The 20656-nt window shown below is 44.9% G+C and overlaps 2 protein-coding genes across 2 annotated transcripts in view; one reads left to right on the top strand and one right to left on the bottom strand.

Moving 5' to 3' along the window:
• Nucleotides 1-10607, bottom strand: part of LOC135909365 (heat shock protein 60A-like) — a 39485-nt gene extending 28878 nt beyond the window's left edge. Inside the window, exons 1-3 of the mRNA XM_065441317.2 lie at nucleotides 10449-10607; nucleotides 827-1004; nucleotides 171-602 (exon numbers count right to left, since the gene is read on the bottom strand). Coding sequence (XP_065297389.1) covers nucleotides 171-602; nucleotides 827-991 — 597 coding nt within the window. The 5' untranslated portion in view covers nucleotides 992-1004; nucleotides 10449-10607. The remainder of the gene's footprint in view (nucleotides 1-170; nucleotides 603-826; nucleotides 1005-10448) is intronic.
• Nucleotides 10608-10919: 312 nt separating this feature from the next.
• LOC135909366 (10 kDa heat shock protein, mitochondrial) lies at nucleotides 10920-20395 on the top strand. Its single transcript, XM_065441318.1, has 4 exons — nucleotides 10920-11070; nucleotides 11328-11489; nucleotides 13955-14044; nucleotides 20180-20395. The coding sequence occupies exons 1-4, from the start codon at nucleotides 11068-11070 to the stop codon at nucleotides 20228-20230; spliced, it is 306 nt and encodes a 101-aa protein (XP_065297390.1). The 5' UTR covers nucleotides 10920-11067; the 3' UTR covers nucleotides 20231-20395.
• Nucleotides 20396-20656: the final 261 nt, after the last annotated feature.

Raw genomic sequence — 20656 nt, 5'->3', positions numbered from 1 at the left:
AACGGACATGTTCATGGCTAAAGAGACGAACCACAGGCAGGGACAACAATGACAACATTGGTGTGTCGTCTATGTAATTGAGTTACTCATGTAATTGTTTTTGTCGCCGTCTGCAGGGCATGTGTCCTTCAGTAAACACCTCACTAGGCCAAGATCTGATATAAGCCTACCTTGACAGTTATTACACCGTCCCGACCGACACGCTTCATGGCATCCGAGATGAGGTCGCCAATGGAACGGTCCCCATTGGCCGAAATGGTGGCAACCTGAGCGATCTCCTCGGGCGTGGTCACCGGCTTGGAGAGCTTCTTGAGCTCCTCGACCACCCGCTCAACAGCCAGCATGACGCCCTTGCGGATCTCAATGGGGTTGGCCCCCTTGGAGATGCGCTCGAAGCCCTCTCGCGCAATTGCCCTCGCCAGCACCGTGGCCGTGGTGGTGCCATCGCCAGCCTCCTCGTTGGTGTTGTTGGCCACGTCCTGCACCAGCTTGGCCCCAACATTCTGGAAGCGGTCCTTGAGCTCAATACCCTTGGCCACCGTCACACCATCCTTCGTGATCTTGGGGCTACCCCACGACTGCTCCAAGATCACGTTGCGTCCCTGCATTATCGATTTGATTGATTAGCAAGCTCAAACATACGAAAGCAATACAGGCTGCAAGAGATGCCATAGTGAAGAAACAGGATTAAATTGTACTGAGGTTCTTTAACCCTTTCCATGCCATGCTGTCATCCTGTATTCTTACTTAAAATGGCCACTCCACCGAGTTTGCCTGATGGGATATATTACATCTTTAGCCATTTCGTCTCCCCTCCTTCTCCTACCTTGGGTCCCATGGTGACAGCGACTGCGTCAGCGAGCACGTCCACACCCTGGAGCATGAGGGCGCGCACATCGGGGCCGAAACGGATGTCCTTGGCGTAATGGCGGCGCAGGCTCTGGCCTAGGGCCCCACGCATGGGTGGCACGACACGGCAAAGGCGGTACATGATGCTGTCTGTGCTGTAAAGGAAGAAATCCCAGGATACGGTCATCCCAAGATAACTATCAAAGAGTTGCAACAACTAAGGCTGCACAGTGCAGTGATAAACAGCAGCACCTTTAACCGTCAAGGCCTTGTCATACTTCAGACAAGAAAAACCTTTCCTAGTGTGCAAAAAAGTTTGAAGGAAGGAGACAGGACAGGAATGCACTCTGTCCTGTCACCTTCCTTCTACGTTTTTCTGTACACTAAGAATGTTTTCCTAGCCTGAAGTAATGCTTCAGTGACCAGCCCAAGCAGCCCCCCTTTTCCCCTAATCGTAACCAAGTCACAGCCATAGTCAAGTCACATTATTTCAGCTACACGACAGAAAAGCAGTTTTAACATTGATGCTGGGTGGTGCAAGCAAAAAGCCATTTCAAGGGTTGACCAAAGCTTGTACCCAGTTCACGTCTTCCAGGCTTCAGTTTAGCCAAATATTAGCCCATCTCATCGCCATCTGTTTTTCGCATCAGGAGAGCATTGTTTTTCTTTTATTTAGATGCTCTATAAACTGCAGCATAAGGTATTTGCGATGTCAGGTACCCAAAAGTTAAGTCATAGTGGAGAACACAAGATTCACTGTTGATAAATTTTGCACCAAAAGCTTAGGATACTATTGTCTCAAATTCAGTCACACTGCAGGCAGGAACCATTTGCTGGAATGCATTTACACTTCAATCAATTGCTTTTGCAGCAAACAAGACTAATGTGTGCCTACCAAACATGACAAGATAGCTTTACCTATTCCTGGGTTGCACTTCCGTGTTTGCACTGGTGCCTTTGGCAACACGTTGCCCCATGCAAATAACTGCCCCAGCCCCCCCTTTTTTTTCCCACTACCGCTGACGAGTTTTGGGGGGGATCATGCTGCCTCGGTAGTTGCCTGCAACCAGCGATCTCTCCACATGAGTGCAATCTGTACAATGCATAGGAAGCAATAAAAATGGTTCTACATATGATAATCTGACAGTGCTGAGCAAGGAGTGAGAGCAGGCTAGTTGGTATTCCATGATGATGTAACCAGCACAAGAGGGGACACATCACAGGAGGCAACTGCTTCGGTAAATCGTCCATAGCGCTGACTGATAAAGTATTTGCTTACTCGTGGTTTGTACGCGGGGGGCCGCCTTAGGCCTTGGCGCGCTCTTGTCGATTTGTGGTGCTCATGTTGACTCGTACATTTATATCTGGTTGTGATCAAGAGCGCAAGGTTATATATTCATGCATTTGTGTAATAAACGCCAGTTGGAAGTCAGCGCTTGTCCTTGTCACCTTTCTTGTGTTCTATGTCCTCTCTTGCGCTGGCCACATCATAGTGCTGAGCACACATAGCATAATGACCACGCTTAACATTCACTGGTATATCAACGGCATTTTGACATCCTGAGTCAACACTTGAGAAGGGCATCAGCATTCACCATTTTGAGGGGAATCAGATTAATTACAGCTTGTTGGTGTTTAGCTGCATCTAAAGCGAAGAACATGCGTTCTCATTTTATAATCTCATCCCACATTGGAGCAAGGGTGCCATTATAGAACTCAGTCTTGTGCTCAGAAGAATAACAGCAGTAGTGTTTATTTTATACAAAAAAAAAAAAAATTGGAAAGGAGGGGTTAGTAATATGCACAGTGAATAAAATATCTCTGAAAAAAAAAAAATGGTAAAACTCACTGCAAATTGAGTCAAACATTCTCAAATACAAATAAAATGGAGAAACATACAGAAACAAATACATTTTCGAATATCTCCTTCAGTCACGAATTATGATCGACTATCGATATGTGTGTGGAACATAGACGGTGCTTGAGATTCAAATGAAAGCAAATCAAGGTGGTAGAATGACTGAGCATTATGATGAGTCATCATAATTACAGAGTAAATAAATATTTTAATATAGTAAGGTAAATCGTGCTACATATCTGCATAAAAAGAATTAACTCGCCAACTCGAATTACATGCCGAAGTTATTCATTGGCCTCATGCATTTCAAGAAAGGAAAATTACATATTTTGTGGTTGCTGTCAAGATGCCGCATGTAAAACACGTAAAACACGGTAGTGTCTTCACTAAAGCGGTACTCTGCAATGATACATAACACTCGGAAATAAAATGGAAGTCATTTAGGTTATCAGAATGTTCAACTTACCTTAAGCTTAATGTTTGTGCTGTGTTCCGTGCTACCGCAGCACAGAAATGTCAAAAATAGGCCATGTCCACAAATGTGGACACCGTGACAGAAGGGGATATGAGTTACTTCTATCAACTGATAGCAAGCTCATTGGTATGAGGGCCGAACTTTGTATCAAGTGAGATTCAACTGCTGGTGTGTCAACCTCAACTGTCCTGACATACTCTCAACCTGCACAAAACGTCTCAGTGTTGCGTTTCACTGCTTTAAAGAGTTAAACAGGGTGTCTACCAAGTTGACATTTCCAAATTACCTGAGTTTTCCAGGTTTTCCCTGAGCACCTTTGCGAAATTCCCTGAATGAGCCAGAACTTTGTTTTATGTCAAGACAGGCTGACACCACGTTTCCCGATACTGTCACTCTCTAGTAAGCATACTGAAACAAAAAATTACTTAATCCAGTTTGAATAGTAAGGAGTAATATCTATTTTATTTAAAAAGAAAACAGAAGGAAGGTTTTAGTAAAATGCACAGCGAAAGAAATGGTAAAGCCCATTCTAAATTGAGTCGAACATTTTCAAATACGAATGAAAAGGAGATGCATACATAAGTAAATATTTTCTAACATCAGCTATTTCTATCAACTGATAGCAAGCTCATCTGTATGAGGTCCTGAACTTTGTCACAACTAAGGTTCTCTCTCAGCAGCTGGGAAGTCAACCTCAACTGTCCTGACATACTCTCAGCCCGTACACAACATCTCAGTGTTGGGTTTCACTGCTTAAACAATTTATTTTAGTTTGGATGAGGGACACTTGTGTCTCAGCGTCAGCCAACACTTAGTTTTTTTAGCTCAAGCTCCTTCAAAAAGGCGGCGGCACCCTTCTTTTCCCGTTAATTCCTCAGTGCGTCGGTCCTTTCTGTTCTCATCCTCCTTCTACCACGCTTTCACCACATGGATCATCTGAAGCATCCTCTTGGTCAGTTGTACAGTCAACATTTGATTTTTCGGAATTCCGAGGGGCCGCAAAAAAAATTGAAAAAAAAAAACGGGCAGTCTGAAAAAAATTAATGCATGTCTTTAACTGCCTTTAAGGGCTAAAATTACTACAGGCACGTCTGAAAAAGCTCTGAAGGCCTGCCAGTACGCTTATTAGGCATATCAGGGCTTGTACTGTGACAGGAGACGGGGTGCACGCATGTGTAATTAAGGAATACATACTGTGTCCCGTGACAATTGCCCCCTTCCCACGCTTGTTATGCTTCACCGCCTAACAATAGTGTACTAAGGCGAAGCTAACTTTCGGAGACTGGCATTACGCAACGCGCTGTGCTCTGCGAGCTTCAAGGCCAATCGCGAGGATTACAAAGGCGGAGTCGGTGCCATTGGTGATAGCGGCGAATTCTTTCAATGAAAAACACGGCACCGCACGGAAAGAAGCTTAATAGCTAAAAAAAAAAAAAATAGCAGCTAGGCCTAACGTTGCCGCGGTGGTGGTTACGGCTGCCAGCGGATCTGCCTGCGAGAGTGCCGGTTCGAGGCGGCGAGATAATCAAAATAGCGGCGGTGGCGGCTTTGATTAATGCCATTTCAGACCTGCAGTCAGGGCAATATACGTTGACTATATGGAGTACGTGTTGGTGCCGCAAAACCGTACAAATTATCGGGCGTGTCCGAAAAATCGGGCGTCTAGAAAATCGGTCGTTAACTACTCTGGCAATACATCGTGCCGATGACACGGCGTCAATGACGATTCGTTGCGATTCCTCTGTTACTGGAGCCAGCATTAACACGACTTTCGTTCCCTTTCAATAAAGTTACAGCTAATTTTCCCTGATAGAAGCACAAATTCCCTGAGTTTTCCCTGAGTTTTTCCAGACTGTTCAAATTCCCTGAGAATTCCCGGTTTTCCCGGTTTTCCCGGTTGGTAGACACCCTGTTAAAGTGTGTTCTTTGGAAAGTGTCACTAAACTTTCCCGTGTGACAGCCTGTATTTCACACTAATGTCGAAGTGCACTCCATCAAAATGACACTAAATCTTCCCGTCTGGTGGAGGCATTATTCCACTTGCCCCAGCTTATGATTCTATCATAGAGACCACACTTTAACATAGGTTTCTTTTTGCACATTAAGTATTAAACTACTTGATTATACCACAATGAGAGAATGGTGAGCCCAGTTCAATGCTGGCAGTCTAAGCAAAGGAAACTAAAAACTGAACACCATTGGCTACTACAAAAAGTGCGGAGCCCTTTGAATCAAGGTGCACGTCTACATCCCATATTAAGAGCAATATATGCAAGCTATCTGCAACATTGCATCAGCAATTGGGTCATTCCACTCATTAGTCAAATACTAGTGGAAATTTCAAGCTGAAATGCTACCAAGAGTTCTGTGTGAAAAACTCAATAACTTGTGCTCAGATGTAGAGCCAGCAAGACCAATTTAAGAACATCCGTTCAACCATTCGGTTCAGTTAATATTCTAGCTACTAAGGAAGCAGAGATTTTAATTAGGTCATTGATTTCTAGGTCGTTTATACCAAAACCCCAATCTAATTATGAGGTGCACCATAGCAGGAACTACTAGTTTTTACCACTTGAGTTCTTTAAGTGGCCCCTCACCCGGTCTGGTCATTTTGAGCTGACAAGCGCAGTGCATACAATGCACGCAAATGATTGTGTCTGCCAGGTACTCAATCCCTACGACAGAAAGAGCTTAAACTTTAAAACAAACGGCATATGCCCATTTCCTTGCAGGCGCTGCACTCCAAGCAGGAGAGTCGGCACCAATCGCACAAGTTCACCTAGCTACATAGCAATGTTGTCACGTCACTCACAGTGGCACGCAACCTCAAGAATTATTCAAGACAACTTCAGTTATTTGTTTATTTTGTTGCTTCAATAGACAAAACTAAAGTTTAGAGAAATAATAAAACATACTAACTGAATGTCTGCATGTATTTTACTTTGTACTGAAGCAAGAGATATGTACTTCCGTTTCATCTGCATGTTCCCACGTCATGCAGTTGCACACACAGAGAATAAAACTGTCATTTTCTACTGTGTTCCAGCGCTGCGATCATACTCTTTCGCACTCTCGCATCTGCCTCAGTGCTCATGATTTTGGCGCTGAGTTACACCGCTAACTGAGTGTTCTCGTGTAGAGCTCGCAAAACAAGACAAATGCGACAGCTTGCGCACAAGACTGTCACCGGAAGTGTGCCACTCAGCAAAAACGTGAAAGAGAGGAAAAGAAGAAAGCAGGGCCTGTGACATACTCCTCAAGCGATCATCATCCAGCTCCAGTAAGGGAGAACGCAGGGAAGTAATTTTACTTGCAAAGGCTAGACAGGGCTAAAGTCCCGAAATGCTCAAAGTAGCACCATCCTTTGAACTTTTGCACCGCCGTGCGGGCTCCCGCCTTTCTCCCTCACCCATTTTGTTTTATTTTTCATCTGAGAAATAATGAGAGTTTTATATTTCACCCCCATAGGCGGAATCAAACATGAAACCTCGAGCTCAGCAATGCAACACTGTAGCCACTAATCTACCACAGCAGGTACCATTTAGTTTACCAAGCAGGCATCACTCGAGAGAATCGGGAATGTAGTAAGACACTAAACTGACAATACGCTGTCCCTTATAGTTCACCCTATCCCTTGCACCATTTTCTGGCCTAAGCATCGATGACCGAGCTGCCCAACTTTAAGTACAAGCTATCAGTGCACAGACAGGCACCAAAAACCCCTTGACAAAAAGTACAAGAATGTGCATATAGAACTGTGTGACTGTCTTATAAATGAACCATCATCTGCTTCTTGCTTCATTGCCCTGCCTAAGCCAAAACTGACAATTATTCACCCAAATGCAACTATTGCAAACTATTGTGCAACATTGGATTTCATGTACTTCGTTGACACCGAGATACTGCTTTTTTTCCACTGGGCTCTCTCATCCTTCTCTGGCTCCCATCTCATTATGTCGGCCTCTATGAAAAGTTAATGTTGCAGTATGTCGAGCCCTACTGCATGCTGCACCAGGTGGTTCCTGCCACCTATGAGATAACTTCCATGGCATCCACTTCATGGATGGCCACACCACAAAGTGACATCGTACACATTTCCCGCCTCAAGCGTTACAACTGTAATAACCCATTTTGACTACAACCAGCACTGGGAGGGGGGCCTCATCGGCCGTGGATAATGTCACGAACAGTGGCGAAGACAAAGATGCTGTAGTGGGGCTGGGTCAGTCTCTCCTGTCGGACTGAAAGACCTGCTAAAACCTGTGTGCCCTGTGTAGTCTTGACTAGCCAAGTGATAGCCGTTGACTGTTGAGTAAATACTCCGCGTAGCAATATTATAAGCGATGACCTGGCTCTCTTGAATTGCAAGTTCTTGTATACTCTTCTATCTTTTCTTCTTTGTGCAATACTCTACCTATGAGTCAGTAAGAAATTTAAGGAAATCAATAATTAATTTAACAATCATATATTACATATATAACTAATATACCATGCACCAATAATTAATTCAGTATCTTCAGGGGCCATACTTTGTGTCAATTCATCTCGCATTCTTTTGTGTATGGCTGTTATACCAAGAACGACCGATCATCACAATATATAAAAACAAAAAGAAAATTGAAAGTGTCGTTACAACCTATAGTCCTAGAATGCACAGAAAACATGGTGGGCCAATAAATTTATTGACATTTCTGTGAATTACTATTGTGAGACAACGGTTAGGCCGCAATTCTTCCTTTCATTTTAGCAAGTGAGCCACCCACTATCACGGCCCTGCGTGGTGGTGATGATGAGTGTGTACAGATGATGAAATGCGCATGCAGCACTCACACTAACTGCAAGAACTCGAGTATCAAGCATACCACACCGCTGCAGCCAAACACACTCCCTACCATTAGAACAGATGAAGCTCCACTAAGCTTGTATCCAAAATTAAACCAACTAAAATATTAATGCAAATTTCTTCAGTAACAATCAATCTCACAAGTTTTTTTTTTTTAACAACATGGTAACTTCATTAAAATTTTACACAATATGGGAGTCAAGGATGGTTGCTTTGGATGAAACATTTTAGAGGAATGTTTTGCAAATATGGGCTGCTGCAGGTCTCCTGACACAAGTTAGCATCTACTGGCTAATTAAACTTGCTTGCCAACACGTGCCTTTATGAGCTGCAAACAGCAAGACAACAAAATGACTGCAGTTTGCCTGGACCAATTTTAGAAAATTCAGAGCGTTTTGCCACATGAAAGGGAATGTATGCACATTTTGTATATTCAACAAAACAATTCCCTGAAGCAGAACAAGGGAAGTACACCTGAATCAAGAATCCAAACAAACACTCTTGTGCAAGGCTCATCAACCATACATTCCTATTCGCAGCTCGATAAAAATTACTTCAAATAAAAATAAAATTCTGGGTTTTATTCATGGTTAAGCCAGAGACTGATTATGAGGCAGCGTGGCTCACAATAAGCATGCGCCTACTACAGCATGTAGTAGGGAATTGCAGATTAACTGCTTCTTTTGCAATGTGCACCTAAAGCTAACTACACAAGAATTTTTGCCTTTCACTTGTGTCGAAATGTTGCCAGGATCAAGCCTGTAGTTTCGAGCTCCGCTGTGCAATGTCATAGCCACTCATTCCCTCAAAGTGGCTGGCTGCCAACGTCCAGCTACTCAAATGCAATTATGAAGAAGTGTTTTTCAACTGGCTGATGGAAACTAATGTTCAAGAGCAACCTGGCCAATGAGAGATAATGTAGCAGTGAGTTTCGAGCTAATTCTGCCTGCCCAAGGTTCTTTAGCATGGTGATGCTGAAGACCGCACAGGGATTTTTTAGACTGTACTGAAATCTCACAGGCATTGTTGCTTACAGCGCCCACTGGAATTTGAATCGAACCTGTAACTTCACACTAAGCAGCAGCAGAGTACCACGACCGCTAAGCCACTTTAGTGGACAAGTCCTTAGACGATTCATGGTCACAATGGGAGGCTCCATATAATCTCAGCCAATCTGCAAGCACCAAAGATTACAGCCATGCAGTGTTGCTTGGCGCTGGCGCTAGAGCATCAGCTCGGAGCCACTGAGAAGTGATGAAATTTCTATATTCAGAGGTAACCGCTTCAAAAACTGGCCAATGAAAATTATTTTGCATGTGCCTCGTTTGTCCTACAGGTAAATGCTAATCTCTACTTAGCATAAATTTATTCCAATAAACGTAACCTGCACGGCATATTCTGAGAGAATGAAATCATGCGATACAGGCAGGCACATGCAGCAACCACTGAGATTTCCGATGTATCATTCCTCAAAAGTCAACTACCAAGTCCGAGAGCACAGTAGCACCAAGTGACGTAGGCGTACTCGTTAAGCAGAGGGTACTCCGCAGTCGTTACAGCTGCGGTGATCAAAAGCTTCCCCCTCCTACCCCCCCCCCCCCCCCCTTCTCTATCGCAGGCGACGGCAAGGCACCTACCTGCACGCTATCTCCGAGTCGCGCACTTCGACCTAAATTGGAGTCGAATACGCTGTGCAAAGCGGTTACTAGTCGTGAAGCGAGTACGGACCGCTACGTTTCGGCATTGCCCACAAAAAGTTAAGCAAAAAAAAATTCCGGGGTTTTGCATGCCAAAACCACCTTCCGATTACGAGACAAGGCCGTAGTAGGGGACTGCGGAAATTTCGACCACCTGGGGTTCTTCAACGTGCACCAAATTCTAAGTGCACGGGTGTTTTCGCATTTCGCCCCCATCGAAATGCGGCCGCCGTGGCCGGGTTTCGATTCCGCGACCTCGTGCTTAGCAGCCCAACACCATAGCCACTGAGCAACCATGGCGGGTGAAAAGTTGAGCGCTATGCAAGCACCAGACCGAAGCTCTTGGGCGGCAACTTGCCGGCGCTCTAGGCAAGGAAGAAGGGACCGGTGACCACCGCAGCGCCGTATCGCGCGAGCAAATCCCCGTGCCCGACACGCGCCGCAACATCGCGTTGCCTCGCGAAACCGCACGGGCGCGTTTGTGCTGGACACGGGAGCGATGCCCACGCGCGCTTCAGTAACAACCAGGGCTCTCGTAAGCTACTAACATCGATTACTTTCGGCGCCGTGACCCGGCTGCAGGGACTAGCACGCCGGCGCCTACTACACGTGGATTTAGGGCTAGTTAAAGCACGCGCACCGCTAGGAGCTGCAGAAAACAGCCTTCGTCAATCGCTAGACACGTGAAAGAATGCATAGAACGATCGACATTTTCTATTTACTTACTGTTTGCAAAACGTTGCGAGGAATGCTAAAGACTTTGGTCTGCAATCGGCCCCTACTCGCGATGCTCCACGCCGGCTCCGGTGCTCTTTGGCCACTGTTGGATACGGCGTGCGGTAGAAAAGCTGTTAAAAGCGGCCCCAAAGCAGCATACTCTGTCTGCGTCATGCATAAGTTTTAAATGTTACAAAAAGTAAACGACTATCAGGTGATTTTAATGCCGGATGTAATAATTAGCAGTCTGATGTCAAAAAACAGATAATTTTTAAAGCCTAAATTTTAGACATTCAAATTAGTGTAACAAACTATGCTTTTCTGGGGCCCCAACGTTCTAGAAGTTACTACAGATAAATATATTTCCTTATTTTCAAAAATTCTTGCATATAGGTAATTTCTACGGCAATTTATTTTTATAATTGATATTTTTAATATCTGTTAAAGGGTATTTTTTGATTTAGTGAAAATTTTTCAGGCTGTCTGCTGCTGCGCGCATGCGCCGTTGCGTCCTTGAAAACCATGTGCTCGCCCGTGCCGCCCTTTCGTCAGCACACGCCGGGCTGCCGCCGTTAGGTTTACGGTTTCTAGAAGCTTCGCTGGTCGAACTCGTGCGCAAACTTTCATAATGGTGAGTTGGGCATCAAAGCTCCCGCACCATATTTTCGGTAGCGACAACAGTGACATTATCGTAACGCGTCGTTCTACGCCGGACAGCGTTTCTTTTTTGCTCTTCGCCCGCCGCGTGCTGCTTGCTGGCAGTTGGTAGCCGCTGCATCCAAGCCGGGTCGTTGCCGGAGCGCTGGCCGACCGCCGTGCAATGCAGGCGCGAGCGTTCGGTAGTACACTGTGTCAAGCACTGACCGTTTTGTCTGTCCGCACGCTCAGGCCGGTGTGGGCAAGCGCCTGATCCCGCTGCTTGACCGCATCCTGGTGGAACGGTTCGTGCCGGAGGCCAAGACCAAGGGCGGCATCATGATCCCGGAGAAGGCGCAGGCCAAAGTGCACAGCGCGACGGTCGTCGCTGTCGGACCCGGTGGCCGCACAGACGTGAGTAGAGCGCGAGTGCATGCCCGTGGCTCGTGCTACGGGCGGCACGGGCCCGGCACGTGCCACGAGCTGCGCATGCCTACCGGGCGAAAGACGCTCGTGGAGTACAGAAGTCGTGTTTGTGGTGTTAAACCACATCAGAGTGTCCCGGGCTGTTGCAGTAAACTTTGTTTCGGCCGCAGGGAGCACGGCGTAGGACATCGCTCACGTGACGGAGGACTCAAAACCTGCCAGTGTAGGTCAATTGCCGTGGTCTGTACAGGCTTTTTGCGTGCCTTACAATTGCTGTGGAAAAGATCGTGTAATGAGAGTGTTCGTTTGACAATCGTGGGAGATATACCAAGAAGCCCAAGCACAGGCAACATCTGTATTTAGACCCAACATGGTAGACCTAACAGATAGTGGAGACTAATGCTTGAAAAATTAGCGGCCCCTTGTACGAACTGCTTGTCGACTTCAAGGGTCCCAGAAAAACAGGAAGAATGCCAATATTATACTACCCCGCAAAAAGGGAGACAATAAAGGATTGAAAAATTATAGGCCCATTAGCTTACTTGCAAAATTATATAGAATACTCTTCAAGATAATCTCCAATAGAATATGGGCAACACAGGACTTCAGTCAACCAAGGGAACAGGCAGGTTTCAGGAAGGGATACTCTACAATGGATCACATCCATGTCATCAATCGGGTAATCGAGAAATCTGCAGAGTACACTCGGCCTCTCTATATAGCTTTAATAGATTATGAAAAGGCATTTGATTCAGTAGAGATACCAACAGTCATAGAGGCATCACGTAATCAAGGACTACAGACCGCTTATGTAAATATCTTTGAAAATATCTACAGAGAGTTCACAGCAACCTTAATTCTACCCAAGAAAAGTAGGAAGATATCTATGAAGAAAGGGGTCAGACAAAGAGACCCAATCTGCAATGCTATTCACTGCATGCTTGGAAGAAGTATTCAAGCTATTAAACTGGGTAGGCTTAGGAGTAAGGATCAACAGCGAATATCAGCAACCTGCGGTATGCAGGTGACACTGTCTTGTTCAACACTGAAGGACGAATTGCAACAAATGATTGAGGACCTTATCAGACGGAGTGTAAGAGTGGGCTTGAAGATTCATATGCCGAATACAAAGATAATGATCAATAGCTGCGCAAGGGAACAAGAGTCCAGGATTGCCAGTCAGCCTCTAGAGTCTGTGAAGCAGTGCATTTACCTAGGTCAATTGATCGCAAGGAACCATGGTCATGAGAAGGATATTCATAGAATAAAAATGGGTTCCAGTGCATTCGGCAGACATTGTCAGATCCTGACTGGAAGCTTACCATTAGCGTTAAAAGGAAAGGTGTACTATCAGGGTATTCTACCGGTGCTGACATATGGAGCAGAAAGTTGGAGACGGATGTAGCTCGAAAACAAGTTAAGGACCGCACAAAGAGCGATGGAACGAAGAATGTTAAGCATAACGTTAACAGTTCATTGAAACATGTAGAGGCTGTTCAAGATCAAAGCCAGAAGAGAAAGATATCAGCGCTGCTTCTGTTCTAGGCGTGTGGACACGCATGCATCGCACCTTTAAATATTCCACCTAAAATGGCACCACAGACAACACGCCATACAATGGAAGATGTCGCAGACACATGATCGAGACTCAATCTAATTGTGGTCACATTCCCAGTGTGACAGTGTGTGCTTCGAGCTGGAGTGCATCAATTGCAGAGGTTGTACTGTACGGGAAACCAGTATAATTTAAAGAAATATGTTCACGATTTTGCAGCCCTGGCAAAACTTTGAAATTTTACATGGTGTCCTTCATCACCACAACGCACTAAATGTGGCGTGTTTAACGGGAAAATAGTGAATACTTCAGTGCATTGTTTCTGTCTTTAAATAGGACTAACAGCAACAGGTGTCAGCATGTGATGAAGTAACTAGATGAAAAAGTAATTGTAATGTGATGTTTTGCTGTGCAGAAACTGCTGAGGATAAACAGAGCAAAATTTCAGCGATGCTGTTGTGCAAGAGGAAATGTGAGAACATATTGTTGCAGTAGTGCCTCACTGCTGTGGAAGCAGCGGAAAACCAAGAAAGGCTGGTGAAAACGTGTTTGGTTAGGTCATAGGGCTGCTGAGTTAGATTGTTGTGGAGGGATCCATTGTTATGTACATTGTGAACTGCCAATTTTGCAAGCACTGATCCTGTCTTGCCTTTTGAGTGGCAGAGCTTACTTTCAATTTGTGGTACTATAAGCAGTGGTATCTTGGGTTCCTTGTAGGCATTCGAATTCCTTGCATTCGGAGAAGTGCCTTATGCTTGTTCGTAGTAAGGGTTGATTTTTGTGTACTTTGGAGCAACGCTGTGAAAGTGTCAACTTGTACCTAGCACCCTGACATAATCAACAGCAATGAACTCTACACCATTGGTAACTGGGTCATCCTTTATTGTGCATGTTGCAGTCTGGCCAGACCGTCCCAATGGCTGTTAAGGAAGGCGACAAGGTCCTTTTGCCTGAGTATGGTGGCACTAAGGTGGAAATTGAAAACAAGGTAAGCAGTCTTCTGCCTGTTTCAGAGCGATACGTGTGATGGGCTTTTCACTGTCTCAAAATTATGTACAGCAATATGAATGAGACTAACATGTGCCACATGTTGAAGAGATAAGAAGAAAAGAAAATGCACTCTGACAGGATCCAATCCTAGTTCTGCTGCATTCCAGTTGAATACACTACCACAGAGCTATGCTGACAGCTTCAGCTGTGTTGCTCCAGAAGCATGGCTTCTAGTGTAAAACATTGAAGTTTATTCATATAGCACAAGGAAAAACAAATTGTATATGAACATTCTCTGTGGTACTTTGGGAGCTTCCAAAACAGGAACCGTCCAGAGGGCCTCATATTGTTCAGTGCATGCAGGATAACGACTTGCAATGGCTGTATGCATGCATTGCTTACGCTAATGGCTGCATCTGTTCTCCAACAGCTATGTGCTTCTCGCTTGTCCCAGAGATTACTCTCTCCCCACCTACACATTTACACACACGGAGCTCTGTAGCCAGCACGTTTATTGAACATCTGTACAAGTGCTGTCATAGAACAAAACAGTGTTCAGGACCAAGGCATATATGTCATGGGGGTTCTGCGTAGCCCGAAAACTGCAGTTTTTCTGTTCCATGTCATCGAAGTTCATACAAGGCAAGTCAGTACTGTTTGTCAAAGCAAGAGGTACTGTGTGTTGACCCAAAACGGTTGTGCGGTTAGCAAACTCTGTCCTTGCTCTGCCGACCCAACTTTGTAACCATAAGTGCACTGAAAGAAGAGGCCAACCATGCAAGCTGTGCTTACGAAAGCAGATGAAATGACAAACTTGTAGAAGGGATTTATGGCTTGTTTAATTAATATAGTAGTGCCAGTTAGCTGAAGTACAAGGTGTACTAATGCCTTGTCAAATTGGTGTTCAGCTTTGGGTACCAGGAGTGTTTGTCGTGCATGTTTTCAGGCCTAAGCCATCTCATGGTTTGGCATTGTTACGTCCTTGCCATCTTTCATTATAGCTGCATGACTACAACAAAACTGGGGGAAAGTCATATGTCAGGCAGCATGGGTGTCAAGCATCTCTGCACATAAAGTAGAACTTCGTTCACACATTTTGGAAAATATTGCGAGAAAGAACACGCTAGCCGGGAAACATGCGATCCGAAGCATCTAAAAAAATGTGAGACTCAACTATTGTTGACATCTAGAGAATGCGAAGTGCCTTGGGATCGTGCTGGTAGTGCTCCGGCAGCCCGAGACGCATTTTGTTGTTTTCCTATTGCGTGGTGTTTTAAGTGGGCGAAGGGAAACCAAAACGAAATCGAGCTGCTGGGCGATGCCGGATCCCACCTGAGTGAAACCCGACACCCACATCACACCGCCTGCGGAAGGGGCTGCAGAGGGGAACGGTGGCACATTTGGATTATTGCCTACTGATAGCGTGCCGTGCAATACCAATGGCGCTACGCACCGTGCACTGTAAAACAGATATGTGAAGATGCTTATCGCAATAAGTTCAGTGGCGGTAGCTGTGAATGCAGCATGCGACCACCCGGGTGGAGACTTGCTGCTACCAGAATAAGAAATGCGTGCCGTCATTTTCACGCAAGACGGGCAAGTGAGTATTGTGGGGAAGCTGCTGCGGCGGGCAGCTATATACTGTTCTCGGATCATGCGCCTCGCCCATTTTGTTGTTTACATGAGATCTAGCAGCCGGAAAACATATTGTACGATTTCAGTTTGGTGGATTTCAATGTTGGTGCCGAAAAATCGTGTTTTCCGGAACATATGAACTGTTAAAAATGAGCGCAGCTATGTTGGGTCATTTTTCGCTTTCTTGATTGCGAACATTGGCGCTGGGAAATCGTACGTACCGGGAATGTACCAACGAGGTCCTATTGCAGTGTCATGGCAGCAGCACACACTTGGCATTCAAGTGACATTTTATGTGAGCAATGTGTAGAATTCAGATTTCCACTCATTACAGTGAACTCCCTTTAATTAGACCCTGGCAGCATGGCAAGATTTGGTGAAATTATCAAAAAATTCGAATTAAAACACAGAAGCAAAGTGAACGGATTCAAATCTTGTTTTATTGCTTGAAGTAGTCTACAGTGTTGTTTCTTGCTCGGACTTATCGAGAAAGAGGCGAAGAGCAAGCACTGGCTCAGCATTACATGACACAATACAAGCGGCAATAGATTGCTTCACTCGCTGAAGGAGGGTTGCCTGCTAAATGATAAAAATAAATTTAGATAAAACAGCGCCACATCTAAGGAAGCAGTATCATCGTCTGCTGAATTTTTTGTTTTCAAACTTTATACAGTGCAGTCAACTTATAATCTCAAGAACTAAAAAATCTTATTGTTATAACCGATTATTGCAATATCTAGACTGTTGTAAAAAAAGAAAAGAAAGCTACCGAATATGCCCCCGTAGCTCCGAAACCAAATTTGGCACTTACAATAAAAAATAGACGTTCGAGAAAAGTGGGTGTGGAAAATGAAGCATTTAGTTAACCTCTAAACAGCGTGTCAAGCGTTAGGCACACTGAAATAGCCAGATATCTGCACTTGCTTTCGCAGAAGTTTCAGGTTCACAACCGTGGTGTGCATCGCGTCCACCGGCTGCGTGAACACTGGCAGCTATAATTTAGCGTGCATGCAATCAATGGGCGGATCTATCGACGACAGTGCGCTTGACATGAACATTGGGGTCTGTGTCAAAAAAAGGCTACTGTCAATCTCGTCGTCACTGCTTCTGCTGTCATCGCCTCCGTCGCACAATGCTGCCGTCTGTCGTGACAATGATTACCCTGCCAGAGATTCTTTGCAGAACGAGGCAGTGCTATCTGTCTGCACTCACAAACTCCTCCATCCATGCGCCACATATTTTATCGCTAGTAGCGATGTGCTCCTAGAGTACAGTAATAGTTTTAAAATAGGAGCCCCAAAGAAATATCGACGCCACTGTGCATGTGTAAGACGCAAAAAGCGTTAGGGTTTTCAAGGTGTCTACAAACCGGGATTCTCAGGGATTTTGAATAGCCTAGAAATACTCGGGGAAAACTCAGGGAATTGATGCTTCTATCCAGGAAATAAGCAGCAGTTTCGTTGAAAGGGAATGTAAGTCGCGGTAATGCTGGCTTGAGTAACAGACAGGAATCATAATGAAGCGTCTTGGGTTGGAGGTGTTGCCAGTGTACAGTCTGCGACCGACTTTCCGGACGCCCGATAAATTGGATGGCTTCGCGGCACCACCACATACCCCATAGAGTCAATGTATCGGAACGTCTGAAATGTTGGACGCAAGAACCCTTCGCTGTCAAATTTTCCAGACTTTTTGCCGTGACTGCAGGTCTGAAACAGCATTAATCAAATCCACTACCGCTGCCATCTTGATTACCTCGCCTCCTCGAACCGGAGCTTTCGCATGCAGATCCGCTGGTAGCCACCACAGCAGCAACGCTAGACCTAGCTGCTTCGAGGTTCGCTATTAAGCTTCTTGCCGTTGGGTGCAGTGTTTTCATTGAAAGAATTCGCAGCTGTCAGCAATGGCACCGACTCCGCCTTTGTGGTCCTCGCGAGATTGGCTTAGCTTGGAAAGCATGGTACGCTGCATAAAGCCGGTTTCCGAAAGTCAGCTTTGCGTCTGTACAGAAATTATACTCGATGAACCATCCGCAAAAGTATTGCAGTGAAGCATAACAGGCTTGGGAAGGTGCTATTGCCACGGGGCACAGCATGTATTCCTTCTTTATGCACGGGTGCACCCGGTATTTCCTGTCCCAGTACGAGCACCGATATGCCTAATACGTGTACCGACAGGCCTTCAGAGCTTTTTTTAATATGCTTGTGGCCGTTTGAGCCCTTAAGGGCAGTAAAAGACATGCATTAATTTTTCCCAACTGGCCGATTTTTCAGGCGCTTTCGCTGCCCCTAGGCAGTTCGAAAAATCGGACATCGACTGTACAACTGACCAAGAAGATGCTTCAAATGGTCCATGGGCCGAACAAGCGGTGGAATGAGGACGAGAACAGAACGGATGTATATGTTGAGGAATGAACGGGAAAGGAAGTGCGCTGCCACCGTTTTGAAGAAGCTTGAACTCAAAAAACAGTGTTGGCTGATGCCGAGATGCAGGTGTCCTTCATCCAAACCAAAATAAGCTCTTTAATGCAGTGAAACACAGTGAGGCATTGTAACGGGCTGAGAGTAAGTCGGGACAGTTGAGGTTGATTTAGGACCTCTTGAGAGAGAATGTCAATTGTGGCAAAGTTTGGGCCTCATACCACTGAGCTAGCTATAATTTGATAGAAATAGCTCATATTCGAAAATATTTGCTTCTGTATGCATCTCCTTTTTATTCGTATTTGAGAATGGCCGGCTCAATTTGAAATTTTTTTCGAAGACACCTAACTTGCTGTGCATTTTACTAACACCTCCCTTCTATTCTCTTTTTGAATAACATAAACATTACTGCTTTGTATTCAAATTGGATTAATTAAGTTTTTTTTTTTTCATATGCTTACAAGAGAGTGGCGGCATCAGGCGATATGGCTTCAGCCCATCTTGACATAAAACATAGTTCTGTATTACTCAGGAAATTTTGCAAAGGCACTCGGGGAAAACCTGGAAAACTCGGTGAAATTGGAAATGTCAACTTGGTGGACACCCTGAAAACTAATGTCAGCAGCTGCCACAGTGTTGGTTTCAGACATGGGAGTTTCGCCCTGGCGTGCAAAGCCCGCCGCTTCCGTTGATTGGCATGGTCACTGGTTCTAGCCTTCATGATCGTCACGCTCGCGGTTTTCAGAATCGACAATGTCAACGACTGCGCGAGCTCGTGCTTCGAGTATTGCAATTTGCAGCTTCGTCTGAAGCGATACAGCTTTGCACCTTGCCATACACCCACAGCTGCTTCCGCGCTTGCCAAGGAAGAGAGCGAGATTGTAGAAAGGGAGTGCAGGCATGGTTCACTTCTCTCTTTCCTTATGCTCACCGGCGACGCGAACACAAAGCAGCTGGTGCCATCTTTTGGCACACTGCACCAACTTGCGATGCTCTCCGCGACTTTCGTAATCAGCGCCCTGGTGAGACGCACAGCACGGTAATGGCGGCAGATACAAACTCGCGTACCCAAACTTTTCACTTTGTCTCAGTTCAGGGGAACTTGGCAACGCAAATTTTACGATAATTTTGCATGGAAAACGCCGCCCAGAAGGCAGAATTTTGATCATTGTATCCGATATGCAATGAATAACGTATCTTTTTTTTTTTTCATAGCTCTATGCATCAATTGATCCTATGAAGTCAACTCATCGTAACCGATGTGGTTAGATGTGGTATCGTTATAAGTGGACTTCACTGTAGTACCCACTGCATGATTGAGGAGGCGCTTGGGGGAGGTCAGTGGGGATTGAATTAAGTGGCTTGCATTTTAAATGAATTAAATTTCTTTCTGTATTAAAATATGGTTTCTATCCCAGTACTCTTTAGTGCATTTGAATTAAGGAAGAAGTTAGATTAACTGAGGTCAAATTACAGCTGTACAATAGGTTGGTTTGGTTCGCTTTCTGACATTCACATGTAGGTGATACACACTGATTATCTGGGATGGCTTTTCTTATATTTAATTTCTGAGCATACCTTTTGCTGGGGTCATTATGTGACAGTTGTTACCTCATTTAGGAATGTTCACTGAGTTGCGTGGCTGGTACTTGTAACAGCTGTGTATTTCCACTTATTTACACTGATCCACTTATTTCCACTGATCCACTTATTTTACACTGATCAAAAGAACATCACATCTTCCTTACCGGAATTACTCCAGAAGTTTCCAAATCAGACATTCATGTCACCAAACCGGGAGAGAGCTTGCACACCAATATTTAAAAAAAAAACTGTAGAAAAAATAAGCCACGCAAGGAACATGTTTCCCTAGGGAAAAGAAATGCAGAAATATTGTTCTTGAAACAGTGTGCAAAATTTTCCAGAAATTAAAAAAAAACATTGGATTTTAATTACAGGCAATGAAAAGAGCTTTCTGACAAACTGTATAATCCATAAATTGCATGCCATTGAGGATTGCTGGCTCGGGTTCTTGACTGGTGTGACCAGAGCTCTGACAAGCTTCGTTTTCTTTCTTCTAGGAGTTCTACATCTTTCGGGACAGCGATGTCTTGGGCAAGTGGAGTGACTGAACATGGACGCCAGCTCTCTTCATCCGCCCCTGTCCATAGTGTTTTCACATAGCATGTTGCTGTTCATGTGGCAGTGAGCACACCCGGTGTGCAGCTCGGACCAGACTGCCTCTTTATTATTATTTTTTTTATATACATAATAAATCGCCACCACCATGTACAGTAGTAGTAAAGAGTTGAGCATCTTTTTTGGTTAACATTGAGTCACAATACAGATGTAATGGCCGATTCCTCTACATTACTTGGGGTTTTGAAGTGTTTTAATGCGAAAGCATTATATGCCCCGTTACTTGAATATCCATCGGCCTGACCGAGAGATGGTACCAAAAATGACCAACACCACAAAGAGTAAAAACACATCGCAAAATACTTGGATTGACGCATTTCTCAGAGAGGTTTCTGTGAACAAAGTAAATGAATGCCTTT

The sequence above is a fragment of the Dermacentor albipictus genome, chromosome 1 (genome assembly GCF_038994185.2).
Source record: "Dermacentor albipictus isolate Rhodes 1998 colony chromosome 1, USDA_Dalb.pri_finalv2, whole genome shotgun sequence".
Classification (NCBI taxonomy): Eukaryota; Metazoa; Arthropoda; class Arachnida; order Ixodida; family Ixodidae; genus Dermacentor; species Dermacentor albipictus.
The sequence above is the reverse complement of the archived record's forward strand: the minus strand, read 5'-3'. Positions and strand labels throughout refer to the sequence as shown.